Raw genomic sequence first — 17103 nt, forward strand, 5'->3', positions numbered from 1 at the left:
TGGCAGCCTCACAATGCTCTGCATGATCCCATCCAATCAAACAGTTTTTAAGGAAATAATCCACTCATTAACAAAAATGTTTGCTTGTTTTTTTTTGTTTTTTCCCCCACGTGTACCCAAATATTTTGCATATACTTTAGGCTCTGTGATTCAAATAAAGAACAATGTAAAACAACAATGTAACCTAGTTTAGAACAAGAAAAGCAAGTTCTGTTTTGGGGACAGTAACCAGCCACAGATAAAACATTTGTAATTTATGATCCTGTGATGTCGTTCTGAATCACAGTTTTAATTACCCCCCAGTTTATACCAAGTGTTTCGCGCTGTGTTCGTGGGCTAGTTTGTACACGCGGTAATCCGAATTAGAGCCTCTGGTGACCATCTGCTGTCTACATTAGCAGCTCCGCGGACTACTTTGTTACTGCATTCACCTCAGCCCGCCCCCTCGTTCTGCGCGCTCGCGCGTGTGTGTGTATACATATATATGTAGGAAGGGTGGGGGGGGCAGCCTACCGGGCGGAGTAATTCGTGCTGGTATCCGCTGAGTGCATGTGTGCGTGCGCGAGTGCGTGCTACGGCTGCCGCTTGTCAGTCATTGTGCCGCGAACACGGGTAGCAACAAGGACCAAAATTCCGTCCGGTAGCAGTTGTTGTCCCTGGGAAGGCTGATATTTGCCCCCCCCCCTCCCCATCAGTACAGACACCCGCTTGTTTAAAGTGCGTCTGCTCTTCAAGGAGAATATCTTGTGACACATTTACCATGCTTCAAATAAGGGACCTCATTTGGGGATTGCTATTCATTGGATGTGCAGGTAAGAAGTTGTTTATTACTCATATTAAGTCAAGTGGAGATGATTTTCAAGGCACCGGCCAAAGCGAGGGCCGAGCTGTGCTGATTCTGGAGCAGCATCCTCTCGTCTTGCCCGCGGCATCCCTGTCCCTGACTCCGGACGGTGGCGCAGGGTTAGAGCTGGTGCCCTGCAAATTCACCACAATTGAGCCAAAAGTTTCCGTGGGGAGTGAGAGTTTCCCGGCCGTTTGAGCCGACTAAAGTGTGAAATGCCAACTGGGACTCATTTGGTCCGGTTTCGAGGTGTTCTGTTCCTAGTTTCGTATCAGGAGCCGCTTGCCGCGGTGCATTTTTTTTAAATATCTCCGCGCATTACAGAAGAGTGTGCCATCTCATGTCGGGTTGGCTTACTGTCCTCCCTGAGTTAAAGCATACTGTTAGGTTCGTGTCATTTCGAGGGATATCGCTCACACTTGCTGCTGTTCGAAGCGTTTTTGTGCTCGGGAGTTCGTGGTTTGTGCGGGTAGGGTTGGCGGATGCTGGCGGAGATTAGGACTGGTGATGCAGGGACGCTTTTGTGGTCCCCTCGTCTGAGCAGAGAGCCCATTGCCTCTAAAGCCTCCCCTACGAGGCTGCTTGCCAGCAACGTTTCAAATACCACATAGCTTGAATTGATCGGCAGGTGTTTTTGTGCACAAGTCCGGCTCGGTGCGGTCACTCGTGCTGGGTCAGCTGTGACGCACCGAGGATGGAGAGACCGGAGCGTCGCTCGCTCTGCGCGACGATGCTTCCCTTCAGCCCAGCTAAAGACAGGTTTAGGGACATTTTTATCACCATGAAACTCCATTATTTTGTTTGTCGCGAGCGCGCGCTTAAACTCTTTTCCCTGGCTGGATTAGACGCGTCCACCACTCCGACTGTGGCCGTCGTCGGGTTTGGCACGCCAACAGCGTTCTGCGCGGATGTGTCAGTATGGGATTTTAGAGTTTAACATCAGTCTGATCAGAAAGCTCAGCAGCCTTTGTCCTCCTCCATAAACCCCGTTTTGTTTTTCTCTCTTGCCGAATGGCACTATATTAAGTTACCAACTTAAAAGAACAGTGCGTTTTTAGGCGCAAAATGACGTTGACACGCAGACCCAGGCTGACTTGACCGTAGTTTTTTAATTTGGTTGGTTGGGGGGGGGGCAGCAGGCATTCGTCATCCATTGAGGTCGACTGAATGGTAATTCGATGTATACAATAGGATCCAATCCCAGAGCTCCCATGGTTATATAGGGCGGGAGGGGACCCATTTTCTGCCCCAAACCCCCACCTCATCTGCTTCTCACATCCTCCTTCCCTCCCTGCATCTGCCTCCTGTTTCTATAGACTGCAACTGTGTGCTCAAGTGGAGTTTGAGGATCTCCAGGGGTCCTTGGAGAGGGGAGGAATAGTTTGATTTAATAGTAATCTAATTCAGTAGACTTTATCCCATTTAGAATGTGCAAGGACGATTATTGTAACCTCTGGTCGAATTCTTCCTCTGTATTCCACAGGTCTACAGTCTCTATTTGGAGTCATTTCCCGTGTTTTGCCTCCAGTATAATGTTGGTCAGAAAAAAAAGCCCATACAGAAATTTTGAGGCAGAGTCGATATTTTGGAGTTTAACAAAATGCTCGAATGATTAACAAACATTCTAGTATATATTATGTAACATTTTTTACAACCCTGATTGCTAACTTTGTAAACTGTGCAAAGCAATCATTCTGCCAACAAACTGTGTTCACTGACAGCGATTTCGGATGGATTAGCAGCCTATCATATTCACGTTTTTGTTTGTTTTTGGAATCAGGGCCCCTGAAGGCCTCTTATATTTTGTTATTATTAAGACATGTACTGAGCTTGACATTTTAAAGTTGAAAAGTAAACCTGTCAGTACCCTTTGGTGGAACACTATTAAATAGATCAGTAATAAGCTAAAATATGATGCTGTTGGCTGGGTAGTTGTGTCAGTTGGACATGATCCTGAGGAATTTTTCCAATCAGCAGTATTTCTTACCTCTGTTTTTTTTGTTTTTGTTTTTATTAATACGGCCAACACTGTCAGCTTGTCTCTGTCAGTGATATAGAGGGCGGTGTGGTACCAAGAACATACGAGATATGTTCATCTTTTTCTATATGATTCATGAGGCTGCCAAAATATTCTGAAGCCCCCGCAACTCGCTGCACCTCATATGGGAGGGAAAGTGAAAGGAAGCAAGAGGGGGATAATTAGACAACTGTGCCTCAGCTCTGCTTTGTTGCAGTAGGGGAAGAAATTCAAAGAAATTGATCACATTATTTGATAGGCCCGGGGTATATTAAAAGCATAACGACAGTATCACAGAGTTTGAAGGCTGAGCAATTTAATTACATTTATTGATTTCCACTTCCTGTTCCAGTTCAGTGATAATTTAATTTCGAGGCTAGTAACAAATATTAGGATGGAGAGCCACACCAACTTTGCAGAAATGACTGCATAAGGGCCAGACTAAATGAAATATGATTTCAGAAGTGCACACTGACGCAGGCGTTTTTGTGCGTGTGCAGCCAGATGGACTGAGTTTAGCGTGTTTGACCGAGTGTAAGGTAACGGAGGATAATCAGGAGTTCTGAAACTTTTTGTTACACCTTTAGAGTTGTGACCTGAGCTGGTGATTTGCTATCGCTCGACGTTGATCTTGACTTGTGTTTTCTCTTGCTGTCAGCCGTGGTCATGCTTACATTTGCACCATTTGGCCATTTGAGACTTTCAGACTCGTGAGTTTATCACTCAAATTTGACTTCCTTCCTCAGTTCAGTTTCTTTCAAATACTACTTTTGGTCTGAAATGCCAGTTGCTGTGGCACACCTGCCCATTCCATTTCTGCAGGCTTATGAAACTGATGATACTAGCAGGTTGAATCATAGGCCAAAGTGAAGTGAACTGTTAAGTATCTTTAATGAGCCTCTTGATCTTAAACATTGTTTTCATGGGCCAAGTGTGGTGCAGCTGCTAAAAAAAGAACAAAAAAGTTTTACTTAACATTTGGGGGAGTGAAAAAACACAATTTCTAAATGACTAACATATGGGACTTTAACTGCTGTGGTGAGTTCAAAGCCACTATGAAAATAATACAGGCTATTTTTGACTTTGGTGAACTGGAAAAAGCAGCCAAACAAGGGAAAATTATAAGGCGTTTTTAGTCTGCTTTCTGAATAAAAGTAGACTGACTGGTGCGTCAGAACTTTTGCCCTGTAGCGGCAACAAGATCCATGCTGCATTCAGTGACATGTACACATTTTGTACCAATCTTTCACCAATTATGCTGATCAAATTCTCATCAGCACAGGAGCTGCTCGCATTACAGCTGTGGGCCCTCTGGATTCAGATCATATTCACACTGCATACGACTGCTGCTGCACTGTTAGAAAAGCAAAATACAGCATCAGAAAATGACTTCTCGTTCAGTCATAATTGCAAGTTTAGTTGATTTGCCAGATGTGAGATTTCGCCGCTGCTGAAGTTTACAGAAGGCCCAAGCTAAGCCTCATTCATCACTGTGCATTTGTTACTGTTTTTCCATGGTCATTTGCTGTTTGTGCTTCTTGTCGTCATGTTACTCTGTGTGTATTGTTTAAAATGGTGAATTACTATATAACTGTATTCTCTCTGTAAGCCAAACTAAACACACTCCACGTCTCTGCATTGGGCACAGATGAAACCAACAAATGAAAAAGAAAGTAAGGCAGTAAAAGTGAACTGAAATGAGGGTGAATTAATGAAACAAATGAAAGTTTTCATCACTAAAAAGAGAAAAGTAAACTGGCAAAAGTGATTTTTGGTTTAAAAGTGGCCAAATCCAAATTTTGATACAGCAAGGACCAGATTTTGTTTTATTTTTGTTATAATCCAAAGTAGTTGGATGTCATTTTATAAATGTGTTCTGTTAAACTCCCCAAAACTGAACAGAGGAACACAGCTACAACTACAGATCAGTCATGAAGTCATTAGTGCCCTTTTTCACATCATGTGTTGGTCTTAGACATGAGAATTAAACATACTGTGAGGCTGTGGGTTTTGATTAATGATCCATAAATTCGTGTCGCATCGCAGTGCTTCTTCATACTAAATCAAAAAGTACAGATAGCTCAAAAAGATAAGTTCAAAATGACTCGGCTGGCTGTTATATTTCTTCTCTGCTGACTGTTAGATGAGGATGGGCAGTCGTTGCATATTAATCAGCGCATGAATGGGGACCGTGAGTGATTTGCATTGTGTGAGAGATGAAGGCGTCCAATAGAGAATTGAATGTGAGGGGGGGAGAAAGGGAAAAATGAGTTGGGTCTGTTATGCAGAGTGGAGCTTGCCCCCTCCCCCAACCCTCCAACCTTTGAATGAGGGTTTTCTTTTTTGTTTCTCAGCACACCATTAGTTTGCAAAACTCAATACAGTATGGACAGTGTTTACATATCAGCACAATTGGCAAACCAACACATTCTTTGGTGGTTTGCATTATGCTCATATTCATTCAACAGAAGGTAATAGAGTAATCAGTTGAAACAGAAAAATGTATAATCTTTTGTGAACAGTGACACCGCTAGCAGTCGGTTTGCGTAAGTGAATGTAAGATGAATGGACTCTGTGTTTTAATAGTCTTTGTTTTTCAAATTTACAGAACCAGTTGAAATATACTGAAAGTTTCTCAGACCGTTCTTGGTCCGGTTGAGTTGCATTTGGATTTTACACTCAATAATTCTTAAGTTATCTTCAGCAAGGACTTTGGCATCCCAGCTGAGCGAACTGGTATCACCTCATAATGGATTCAGGTAAACCATGCTTGATGTGAATGTGCCCCAAGATCAAGGTATCTAGCAAGGTAAACCATCTCCGAGTGGTTCTGACTGTACACAGTCTTTGAAGCTGCTGGTGCCTTCGGGCTAATAGCAACTGTGCACGTGGAGAATGAGGAAGGTACAAGTGGATGGACAGGAGCCTGCTGTGAGTCCTTTAGCCTAACCTCAACGGGTACTGAAGATCTGCACGGCTCTGGCATGCAGCTCCCTGCATATGTTTTTTCTGACTTTTGTTTTGGTGAGATTGGCCAAGGTGACAATGGACCACTTTGCTGTGTAACAGGACCTCACCATGATGTCCCTGTCCTCCTTGAACTGCCCAGAGAACAACAAGCACAGATTTTATTTGGAATAGATACTGTTTGTATTGATGTTCTGGTTTCCTTTTATTGTCAGCATGGGGCACAGTTTTATTTATAGTCTGTCACTTCTCTAACTTACTTCCCTCAGGACTGGCACCAGTGAACAGATGGGTTTTCTGTCTCTGAAAGTCAAAGACACTTCTGAGATGTCTTGTGTTAATACTCAACTGAAAAAAGTGCTGCTTTTACACTCCTTGACTCAACAGTTCACCCATTTCAGCTGCACAAAAATGTGTTTACAGACAATAACTTAAAACAAAAATGTGCATCAGGGATCACACATGATCAGAGCATCAGCACAGAAAGATCTTAGGGGACATCTGTCCCGTCCTGCTTCCCCGCGTTTCCTCAGCAATTATAATCTAATTTACCTCCTGATCTGGCACATCTTGGCTACTGTACCTGCTCTACTTCTATCTGTATAGCAAGTCTGGTGGGTGCTGCAGGTGCCAGGCCATTTTCCTGTGGCATTACCAGGCAGAAATATCCCTTTCATCAACCGTTTGGGCCTATGACGAAGCATGTCCACAATGCTCCAGCACTTCCGCCTGGGCACGTGCCCAGTGTAGTAATACAAACGGAAACCTTGTGTGTCCGCCGGCCACCCTGCTGTTTATGTCCGTATCTCTTCTTAAGCTGTGCAGCTCATTGAAAACAGCGTAAGATAAGATTTCTTTGTGACTCGTGGTAATATCCCTCAGTGCACTGGCTTCAGATGTGCTTATTGTTCAGGACTGCATTGAAAACGTAATTTCAGTTACCACCAATTACCTGCAGACTGAATACGTGACTTTAATTGGACTTTATTATCCATTTGTGGTGTGTGTGTTAGTTACATCAGCCCAGGTCTTCCATGATGCTCCTAGTACTGGATTGGAGCCTGCCAAGTTCGGTAGATTTAGTTTTTAGTTGTTTTTTTTTTTTTGCAACTTCACTGGTGCTGCAGCTTTGGGACTCATTGAAGTAAAAGTGTAAGACAGTCACAGTCACTCTGTTCTAGGATTTCAGCTGCCTCGCTGATATCACACCTGCTGTATTTGTTCTCAATTCGGGGAGGATTTTATGCTCCAAAATCCTGATTTTTAAACCACCTGGAGAGGCAGCTCATTTTCTGGTACACCTGGTGTCTACAGGGATAATTGTCGCTCATTTAAAATGCATGCAGTGATGTTTTTCCCACACAATTCGCTGTGATTGTGGCTCAGTTTTTGAAGCATTTTCTTCTTTTATCGCTGAATGTGTTTTGGTTTTGTTTGATAATCTTGTTATCTTGGCCTGTTGCATGATGCCAGTTTCTTCACTATCCTGTCTGTTTTTCACAAAAGTCCCTTTAATGTCCAGAGGTTACAAGGGAGGCCACAATGGCCACCCTTGTTGTTTGAGCCTGTGATTGGCTGTCCAGATGATCCCCGAGCTACGTGATGTTTTTGTTCTGCTTGCTTTAGATGACTGTAGGATAAACAGAAGCGATGAATTAGTGAGTGCACTCCGAAACCCAGCTGACAAGGTGCTGGCCCATGTTAAGTGCACACCATTTAAATTCAGCACACAAGCGGTGCATGAGACTTATATCGGCCTGAGTAGATTGCATGTATGAAGCTACATGAAGGCCATGAAGGCTGCAGCAGAAAGCAGGAGGCATATGTGTTTTATGTGCTTTGGCGTATCTGAATCCTAAATGAATGGATGTTGTTCTCTTTACTTTCACCTGCAAATTTTCAAAATGTTAGCATTTGGTCTGAGTTCTATAAGACACCCTAACAGATAGTAGTTTAGTTAACTCTTTCAAAAGTTATTCTAATCACCATGGATATGCCAAGACAGGGTTGACAGTAGTTAATTGAGTGTCTTTCAGGTAGTCAGATTCACGTTTGGGTTAATTGAATCAAATTACAAGTTTTCAGACTTTTTGCTGCTCTTAGTCAACATGTAGACTGGCTTTAAGACGGAGGTATTTTTTTAATTTAATTTTGTTTCTTAGATGTAGACTTGTCCTCAGCAAAATTTATGTATTTATTTTTGGATTCTTATAGGAAATATGGATTAGGAAATATGTTAGCACATTCACATCGTGATTGGCACTTAAACATCCTTTCAGTCTCACTTGCTAGAAGCTTGCAAAGTTTACCTGAGTTTTGTTGTCTGACACAGTTTAACTGCTGCACCTTAGGACCAACTTGAGGGTTATTCTTGCTGCAGTGACAAACAACATTTTTATGGTGCACATTATGAGCACAGAGACAGAAGAGGCTTCCTGTGCGCTTCTCACACTCAGAAATCTATGGTGTCACCTCACCTCGGCTGAGCTCTCAGGGCGCGGCGAGGCTGTAGTATTTCTGGGCATGTGTTTTACTGTCTCTTAATCCCAAGGAGTGACTCACCATCATGATGTAATGCCAAGCAATGGCAGTTAACTCATCCCAGGGCCTTAGTGATTGGCTGGCTTCCTCAGGTGCCACTCCACCTCAGCCTTTGTGTGAAGAGCAAAAGAAGAAAAAAAAAAGACCAGAAAACAAGGGCATCTTCTGGGAGACGGGAACAAGGCATGGCGTGCAGCATGTGCAGTGTTCTGTGGACTTGTTTACTCTTGAAATTGGCACAATCGTCAGTGAGCACATTCTTGAGGCGAGCATCCTTGTGTTTCCGTGGTGTATTCAGACCGTGCCAGCCCATGTCCAGAATGACTTACTTACTTCACTGCATACTGTTCACAAGCTCCTGTGGCAGAAAAAACTCAAACTGTTCCTCCAAACTGCATATTCTCTGATATTTCATATTGTGTCTGTAGGTTTTTTTCTTATCTTAATAGAAATGTGACCACTATGAATGATGTGGAAGCTGAGTTTCGAATTCTCATTCAAGGCTTAGAGTTCTTTCTAGGCAGCCTTGCTGCGCATTCAAATGTCTGTCTGTGTGTGTGTGTGTGTGTGTGTGTGTGTGTGTGTGTGTGTGTGTGTGTGTGTGTGCGCGCAGACCGCAAACTTGAGACAAGCTAGTGAATTCAGCTGGGAGGAAAAAACATGGTGAATAGTTTTATTACATTTTTCATTTTGTGGTACAATAAAATATTTGTTTTGTGTTTCCTGTTAGGATGGGTAACTATTCTTAAATGGAAATGGAAAAGAAAACAGTTAACTGACTTAAAACAGATGATGCACTTGTTTCTTGTTGCACTGAACTGTGGATGTGCATATTCCTGTGAGGTGTGCCGTGAGGTGATGCTATGGAAACGAGAAAGCAGAGCACATGTAGGAGCTGTTGATTTGACAGCGGATGCAGCACAGACTCTGTAGACCACTTGATCAAACTGGTGTCAGATATCATCTAATTAACTGGTAAAATCCTGCCCACAATCTAATAGAGGAGCCACATAAAAGCAGAGGTCTGCTGCTGCTGCCCATATGGAAATGACATGTGAACAGGGATGAGGTCAGACTGATCAAAATAAATGGTGTTTTTGTGTTGGGTTGGTAGCAGGTGGTTGCAGGGTAACCTTATCTAGTCGCTGAGAGGGAGTGGCTGTTGTCATAACAGGAACAAAGTGAACATCAAGCACCTGCAGGACATCAAATCTCAAACTCTCAGACTGAGGAAATCTGAATGGTTTCTTCAGCAAATTGAGAATTTTTAGTTTAGTTTTGTTTGCTTTTAAGAATCTTAGTGTGTGTGTAGTTCTTCATTAAATATTTGTGCACTGAGTCGTGTGGAAGAGTGTGTGTGTGTGGGGGGGTGGATTAAACATTATATTCTCTAAACCAAGGCAACAACAAAGTATTGATTGGATTTTGATACTGAAACTCAGGCATTGTACGCTGAACATTTTCAGATGATGTCCAATCTGAGGGAATAAAATCAATCAATTTTCTCCATTCAGTGCACAAATTGGGACCAGTGCTGCATGAGATCACTTATGATTCAAGACTCTGAAGTTAAAACATAATAAACATTATGAACCGTTTCCTAATAACTGAGCGTATTGTACGGAGCCTCCTCAGCGTCCTACGGCAGAAAAAAGAACATATTGATTTAGAGATCTGTACCAATGGATTTGTAAACCAAATGAAAGGATTACTACACCGAGGCTGTTGCTACAGATTCATTATTAATTTAATCATTTGTGTGTGCAGATTAATATGCTGCATGCTCAGTGGCTGGCAATCCTTTTGTCCATAAATAAAGTGTAAGAAAAATATTTGGAGGCGAACACAGTCAAGATGCACTCATGGGGAGGATAAAGCCTGGCTCAGGCCACAGGAGTTATGAAATTCTAACTGATTTTTTAAATTGGGTTGCATCACACACATAACAAGAAACTTCACAGATTTCTCAGATCTCAAACATGCACTCAGTATAAGATTTGAAAATAACGGCTCATTACGCACTACGGGATATTATTAAAAGTGTGTTGCGAGTGGGAACAATGCAACCACCTCATGTGATTCTCTCAGGTGATCTCGTGGGGATGCCGAGGTAAACAACGGCTTGAATGTTTGCTGTTGTTTGGCAGCATCCTCAGCTGCTGTGGGACGTCTCTGTTACTGTGGTCCCACTCAGAAAGCTCCGGCAGAACAGTCCACATTTCAGTCAGTATTGCAGAAATAACTGGGGTGATCCAGATGAGTCTACTAAATGCATTATGTTAAAACATAAGAGTTAAGAGTAATAATGTTAAGTTGTGCAATGTGGCGTTTACACTAAAAGCCAATATGGAGAAACACAAAAATAGAATATTACTGTGGTACTGACCCCACCCCCTCACTGCAGTTTAATTGGGTACTCACTGACATTTTTTCTCTTTTGACTGAGTCTGGCACTTTAAATGCATGAAAAATACAAACGTAACACATAAAAAAAGGTTTTGACACATTTCCTTTGAATGCTTTGTTTGTAAAATGAAGAGAGAACATCCAATTTCATCTGAAAATCTGAGGACAATGACTCCGGTTTGACCCAGCACAACCCCCTGGAAGAGGGTCTTCTCCATTATGTGTTTATGGTCAGGCTGCTGCATTTGATGAGATCAGAAGAGGTCTGTAATTTATTAGGCTTTCACACTAACAGCACTGTGGAATAGCCGCTCGTGAAGAAAAGCCTCAGGAGTGGCTCGCTGAGAGCCGGAGGAGGCAGACAAAGGTGGAGGGCGGCGGGCAGGAGGAGGGGCGGAGGATGAGAGGGAGGTGGAACAATGCAAAGTGTCGTCAAGGAGGAACCACTGGGTCGGCAGGGCACTTCAACCTCTGGATTCATTGTTTCCCGCTCTGTCACTGCAATCCCATTTTCACATAATAAATCTCACTGAGAGCAGTAATAGTGTCAGACATGGATACGTGTTTTTAGTCCTTTATTCCTTGATTTAATTTAAAAATGTTCCTCCTACATTTCTATAGATGCTGGCCAATCTGCTCAATGCAGATCTGGGACATTGCTCAGAATTTCTTTTCTTAGATCTTTCCTTTACTGCTCTTCTTACCAAATTGCGTTTGCATGAGTTGATTGAGCCTCACACATAATGAAAAAAAATGGATATTTTCATTGAAAGATAAGCCCATGTGATACGCGTTTTTCTTGCTTTTCCTCACACATTAATGTCTAAAAATAAGAGCGAGCTCCGACGTTCCACTGGTAAACTGAATACTGTGAAAGGAGCAAAATTTCTGCTTGTATATCGTGGCCTGATTATGTCTCTGGAATGAATAGCTGCTCTCCTGACTGACAGCTGTCTCATTTTTATCTGCAAGGCTTTTCTGCATAATGCACTGCTCTGCTGCTTTAATACAGCGCTGTAACTGCAAAGTTCTGTAACTGTAATTATTTTTTTTCTACTGACAGTCAGAAAATTATGCGTACACATGAAAATGGATACCATAGGACTTTTTGCCCTGGCTGGGGACGGAATGTGTTCTGTTGATGATATATGAATGTTGAGAGGTGATAAAGAAACACTCTTATTTTTTTTGGCACTCCTATCTTGGCACAGTTGTTTGCGACTTTCTCCCACATATTATTTGGCAGCTTGCTGCGTGTTTGTGCTGCATGACTTAGGCCTACTGTAAATGTGCAAAATTGAAATGCAGATCCTTTACGTATGAGTCTGAATTGGGAATACTGCAAATCTGAAGCCTTCACTTGTTGCCTTATGGTATCATTGCATTTTAGCCAGTAATGTGCTCTTTTGAAAAGCTTTAACCAATCAATAAACTCCCAACTAAGCTCTCTGAAGTCTTTTTAGGTTTTAATTTCGTGCCAGTAGCGTCTGCTTTCACCCTCTGCCAAGGAACATGACCAGAGTATGGACCCATATAACTTTCCCCTCATGGCTGAAATGAGGGAGACGGACCAAAGGATGTTTAAAATGTGTTTTATGCTTTCATGCCTTCATATGCTTTGACGAAAGCTAAGGTTAAAATAATCATGTCAAGTTATGAGATTGAACCTCACTTAAAATGCTTGATGCCCTCATATGTATATATGAGACATTCAGACTTTTAATGGGGCTGTTTTATTAGTTTTACTTCGTTCCTCTCATAAGCTAAAGTGGGAGGTAAATGTCAAATGAAGACCAGTTTTCCCTCTGAACACCAGAGGGATAAAATATGTTTACAGTGCAGGAACAAAGGCAGCGTGTCAAGCTGCATATGACTGACACTGGCTCGCAGCACAGGCAGCCAGATGGGCCGAGCTCAGACGATTCAACACGAGGGGTCGAGGGCTCTGCCTCTTTACAGGAGCCAACAGAAACCTCAGAGACTGTGCTTCCGAATGGCTTCAGCTCAAAGACTTGTAATGTGCTTGGCCTGCCTCAGTGGCCCTTTACCTCAGTAACAATACACTGAATAAGTGCAGTCTATATTGAACACATAGTGTTCGCGGTATAATGTGTTATTAGACTCACACATTGTTAATAATGATAATAAAAAAACAGTCATGAGAAAACATTCATCTCAGGAAGACGCAGTTTTCAGTTTTGACTTTCGGACATTATTTGTCTAGGAAAACAAATTATGTCATGTTCGAGTGTCGGACAGTGTTGATTAGACACGCACGCACATACATGTAGAAATGAGCAGTACATTATGATATTGGATGATTCTGCAAACTCATTTAATGTAGCATGCCAAGTTCGGTGGTAATGCAGGGAGTAGCGTCGTCTTTTAAGATAAGATAAGAATTTTATTGATCCCGCAGGAAATTGTTTAAGAAGTGAAACTGCCAGTAAGCCATGTATCTGGCTTATCCGCTGGACAACCAATCCAGTTCCTGTCTCGTGATGTTTCTCTCGTGGTTTTGTTGCCTAACCAAACCATTGCCATGCTGCTTTTGTCATGTGCTTGACTCAGTCTGGGATCTACATCCCATATACAGAATGTGTATGTGCTGTTTGTGTTAAGTACAACGTACAAATGTCTCCATTAACAGCAAAGCAGGAAAAGAAGAATATCTCCTTTGGAAGTTCACCACTTGGAATTGTCTCCGTTGTGAGACATTACTAGAATATGGTTATCAAGATGCACATCTTCACTTTTTTACCAGTTTTATATTCAGATAACATGTATTTGCCTCTGAAAAGAAAAAAGAAATGAAAATCGGTTTCAGTAATGCAGATAAAAAGTGGATCTGTGCCCAGATGTTGCCTTGCTGGGGTTTTAATGGGTTTGGAGCACATGTAGCTTGTAGCTATTAATCTGACTGGTCTTTTCAAGCAGTGCAATACTTGTGTATGCTGAGTTACTGCTCGGCCAGACAAAGAGCTAACCTCAGTCTTCATCTGTATGGAAGCAAAAAATCATTTTCTTCTTCTGTTTCTCAAAAACTTTGGAGATCCACAAGGAATGGTTTCTGAAGCTTTGGGTTTTCCTCTGATCTTTTTTTTTCTTTTCTTTTTTTTAAATAGCACCAACACGGGGTCAAAATTTCCACTTGCATGGTGCCCACCGAAGGATGAACTTTTCTCATGTTAGACTCTTTTTGTGCTAAAATTATCTCATTATCTTAGCCATGAAATTTCATGAGTGTCCAATGTGTCTGACACAGGACGCATTGGACATTAATTATCCTGCAGCCTCTCCTCCACCGGCGCCCTCGAGATTATCACAACTGTAACCTGATTGCGAGACTCTCAGGTACTTTATGATACTTTCACAAAATGGGTCTAATGAACTTTGTCACCTCTGGAGACTCCAAGCAGGGATTTAGTCTTTACTCTCTAACCTTTTCATTTGTCTCATGTCATTGGCCTCGTAAGTGAAATATACAACTTTTCTTTGCATAAGACACTAATATTGCATATGTAGCTTACCTGCGGATTCATTAGTTGAAATTGTTCGAGTATTATTTTGTATCGGGTGAATAATGATGATTTATCTCACAGTTGCTTCTAATATTATTCAGAATAGCTGACTTTAATGAGCCATAGGTGGATCACTTATCACTGTCTGACCTCCTGTCAGGTTGAAAGAGCAACTCAAAATGCCAAATCATGCTCCCATTTTCCACAGTTTGTTTCCCTGAAATGTTTTTTTTTCTCTCTGTCTCAAAGAAAGCATACTCTGTTATGGCCTGAAACAGTGAAAGCCCACTGTTGTTTCAACTGTGCTGTTTCATTCAGCTCCGCTGCGCTCTGTGGCAGGCCAAGCAGATCACTTAGTTAGCCACCCTGTGCCATAGACACCTCCTGGGACTCTGTAGGCTCCCACTTCCTTGGATGTGACCCTAAAGAAGCAGTGCAGAGAGGGAACAATAACTTCCATGGATGGTACAGAAAATGAGGGAACAATGAAAATGAGGAGATGGAGGACACAAACGAGCCTGGTGAGAATGGCCTGGTTGTTAGCCCTGAGATGCATGAGCCTGGATTTGGATACAGTTTAAGCTGACATGGCCAGCTTCCCAAGGACAGAGCCCTTTTTACAGAAGCATTTGCTCATTAGAGAGCACATCTCGCATTGTTTATGGACTTTAATGAGCCTTGCGCGAAGCAAGGAGAGAAAAACAAAGACAAGGAAATAGTTTGCATTCAAAAATCTAACGGGTCCACTTGCCTTGGACTGAGAGGAAAAGAGCCTAAAATCCTGCCTCCTTGCTAATCTTTGTTTTCTGAACAGTACACGCTCCTTATGCATTTGAGGATGAGGTCTAGCCACCCCAGCCCCCTGCTTTTTTCTCTCCCGTGTTTTCACCCTTCTGTCTCACTCTTTCTCATTACCGCTTTTGCAGAGCACAATCTCAGGGCACCATTTTGCCAAAGACATTGAGGAGCTTAATTAGTTCATTCACGGATATGGCTCTTCCTGCTAGTCCAATGGCTTCGGTGCCTCTGGAGGGCCTTAAATGCCAGCTCCCTCTTGCAGAAATGCCTCAAACTGTACAGAATATAAAATATCTATCAGGTTAATAAGGGAGAACCTCAGCAACTCTCCTGCATTTATATATGATACTTGCACTTGCTTTGAAGGGCTCAGAGTGGCAGTCTCTTTGTACTGTAGCAGAAGAAAGAGGAAAATGGCGTGCTTCATAACAGCTTTTTGGTTTTTTTTTTTTTTTGCATCACTGCTGTCCCCCTAGCTTGATTTGCTCCGTAGAAGACAAAACTAAATTGCATAAAGGGATTTCTAGTTGAGCAGGGGCTTGAAAAAAGGTCCAGTGTGAAGGAAAGATGTTTAATGAGTTTTCTGATAAAACAATTAGTTTCCAAACCAAACTTTTATTTTTCCCTGTGCCATCTCCCAGGCACGACTTGTCTTTCCTTAATAAAATCCGATTTTGCTTACAGTGTTTCATAATTTTAAAATGTTCATATATTTTCATGTATGAAAAGATGTAAAAAATTAAAAATTTATGTTAATGAGATACAAGAGAAATTGGATTTTTTTTTTTTTTCAAACTGCGGGCACAAAAGGAACAAGGCCATTTTGTTAAGCAAACAACTGGTAGATGCATTTACCGAGTGCTTTTGTGCTTCAAATTGACAGAAATGTCTGTTAGCATGATTCTTGGTAAGACTCTCAAACTAAATGAGCTGCATCCAATAATGTGATTTTAAATTACAGAGCTCATAACTCGGTACATATTGATTGAACAGAGGTTTAGGTCTCCAGTGATGGGAAAATGATACCAAAAACTCAATAACAGCAAGGTCCTCCCTTTAGCAACAGTGCAATTATGTAATTCTCTTCATCCTATCCTCACAATTTCAATGACGTGAACTCTCATTAGAGATATGAACCTCAGGAAATGGATTCATGGGAGCAGTATAGAGTGCTCAGACTGAAATGGGGAAAATCAAGTTTGGGGGGCCTTGGCTGTTTGCAGTACTTCCTGTAACACTATCCTGTTTGTGGAATGGGGGGTATTCCTGAAATGACATTCGGTTTCTGGGCAACAGAGCAGCAGCTGTGCATATCTTTGTATCCAGAGGGGGTGCGGTGTGATAAAAGCCCATTGATGCAGCTGTGTTTGAACGAGGAGATTGCAGTTCGATCAGTGGCTTGAGGGATTCTCCGACCAAAACACTGGATGGAAAAAACTTTGGACGATTCCTGCTGAGAGTTTTTGCAGAAAAAGGAGGCGCTGGCTAAAATATCGCTGGACACGATAGTGAACTGGAGAGTCTGAATGGATGACAGTTTAATGTTGCGTTCACACTGGGGGCTAAAAAAGACAAAAGCAATGTTGGTTGGCATCATGGGATGCCTGTTAAGTGCAAGGCCAAGCTGGTTGTCGTGGCAATTTTGAGAAACGAAGGACATTCATTTGTTAAGTATGCATTCATGCAATAAAAAGCACAGTGTCAGTGTTCTGTCAACAGTTCATTTGATTTGCATAACGGGCCTCACGACATGGTCTGTATTTTCAAACATGGAAAGATAAAGTTGATTTTCGCATTGTTTGGCTATATCACTGTATCCTTGATTCTGAAATGGAGACACAAAAAGGGGGTGAATATATTCACATAATTTTTGTTGGACGAGAACACAACAAGGAACACATTTGTACTTAGGGCTGTATAATCTTATTACTTTGTTGTTCCATAAATTTCAATTTCTAAGGCAAACACGGACTTTATGTCTCACTTGTTTTTTGTTGTCGTTTTTCTTT

General features: G+C 42.1%; 1 protein-coding gene across 11 annotated transcripts in view; it reads left to right on the forward strand.

Moving 5' to 3' along the window:
* Positions 1-516: 516 nt before the first annotated feature.
* ncam1a (neural cell adhesion molecule 1a) overlaps positions 517-17103 on the forward strand; it is a 224437-nt gene continuing 207850 nt past the window's right edge. For all 11 annotated transcript variants that reach the window (XM_046411094.1, XM_046411097.1, XM_046411098.1 and 8 more), the window contains exon 1: positions 517-812. In XM_046411094.1, coding sequence (XP_046267050.1) covers positions 761-812 — 52 coding nt within the window. In that variant the 5' untranslated portion in view covers positions 517-760. The remainder of the gene's footprint in view (positions 813-17103) is intronic.

Source organism: Scatophagus argus, chromosome 14, assembly GCF_020382885.2.
Source record: "Scatophagus argus isolate fScaArg1 chromosome 14, fScaArg1.pri, whole genome shotgun sequence".
In the NCBI taxonomy this organism is placed as follows: Eukaryota; Metazoa; Chordata; class Actinopteri; family Scatophagidae; genus Scatophagus; species Scatophagus argus.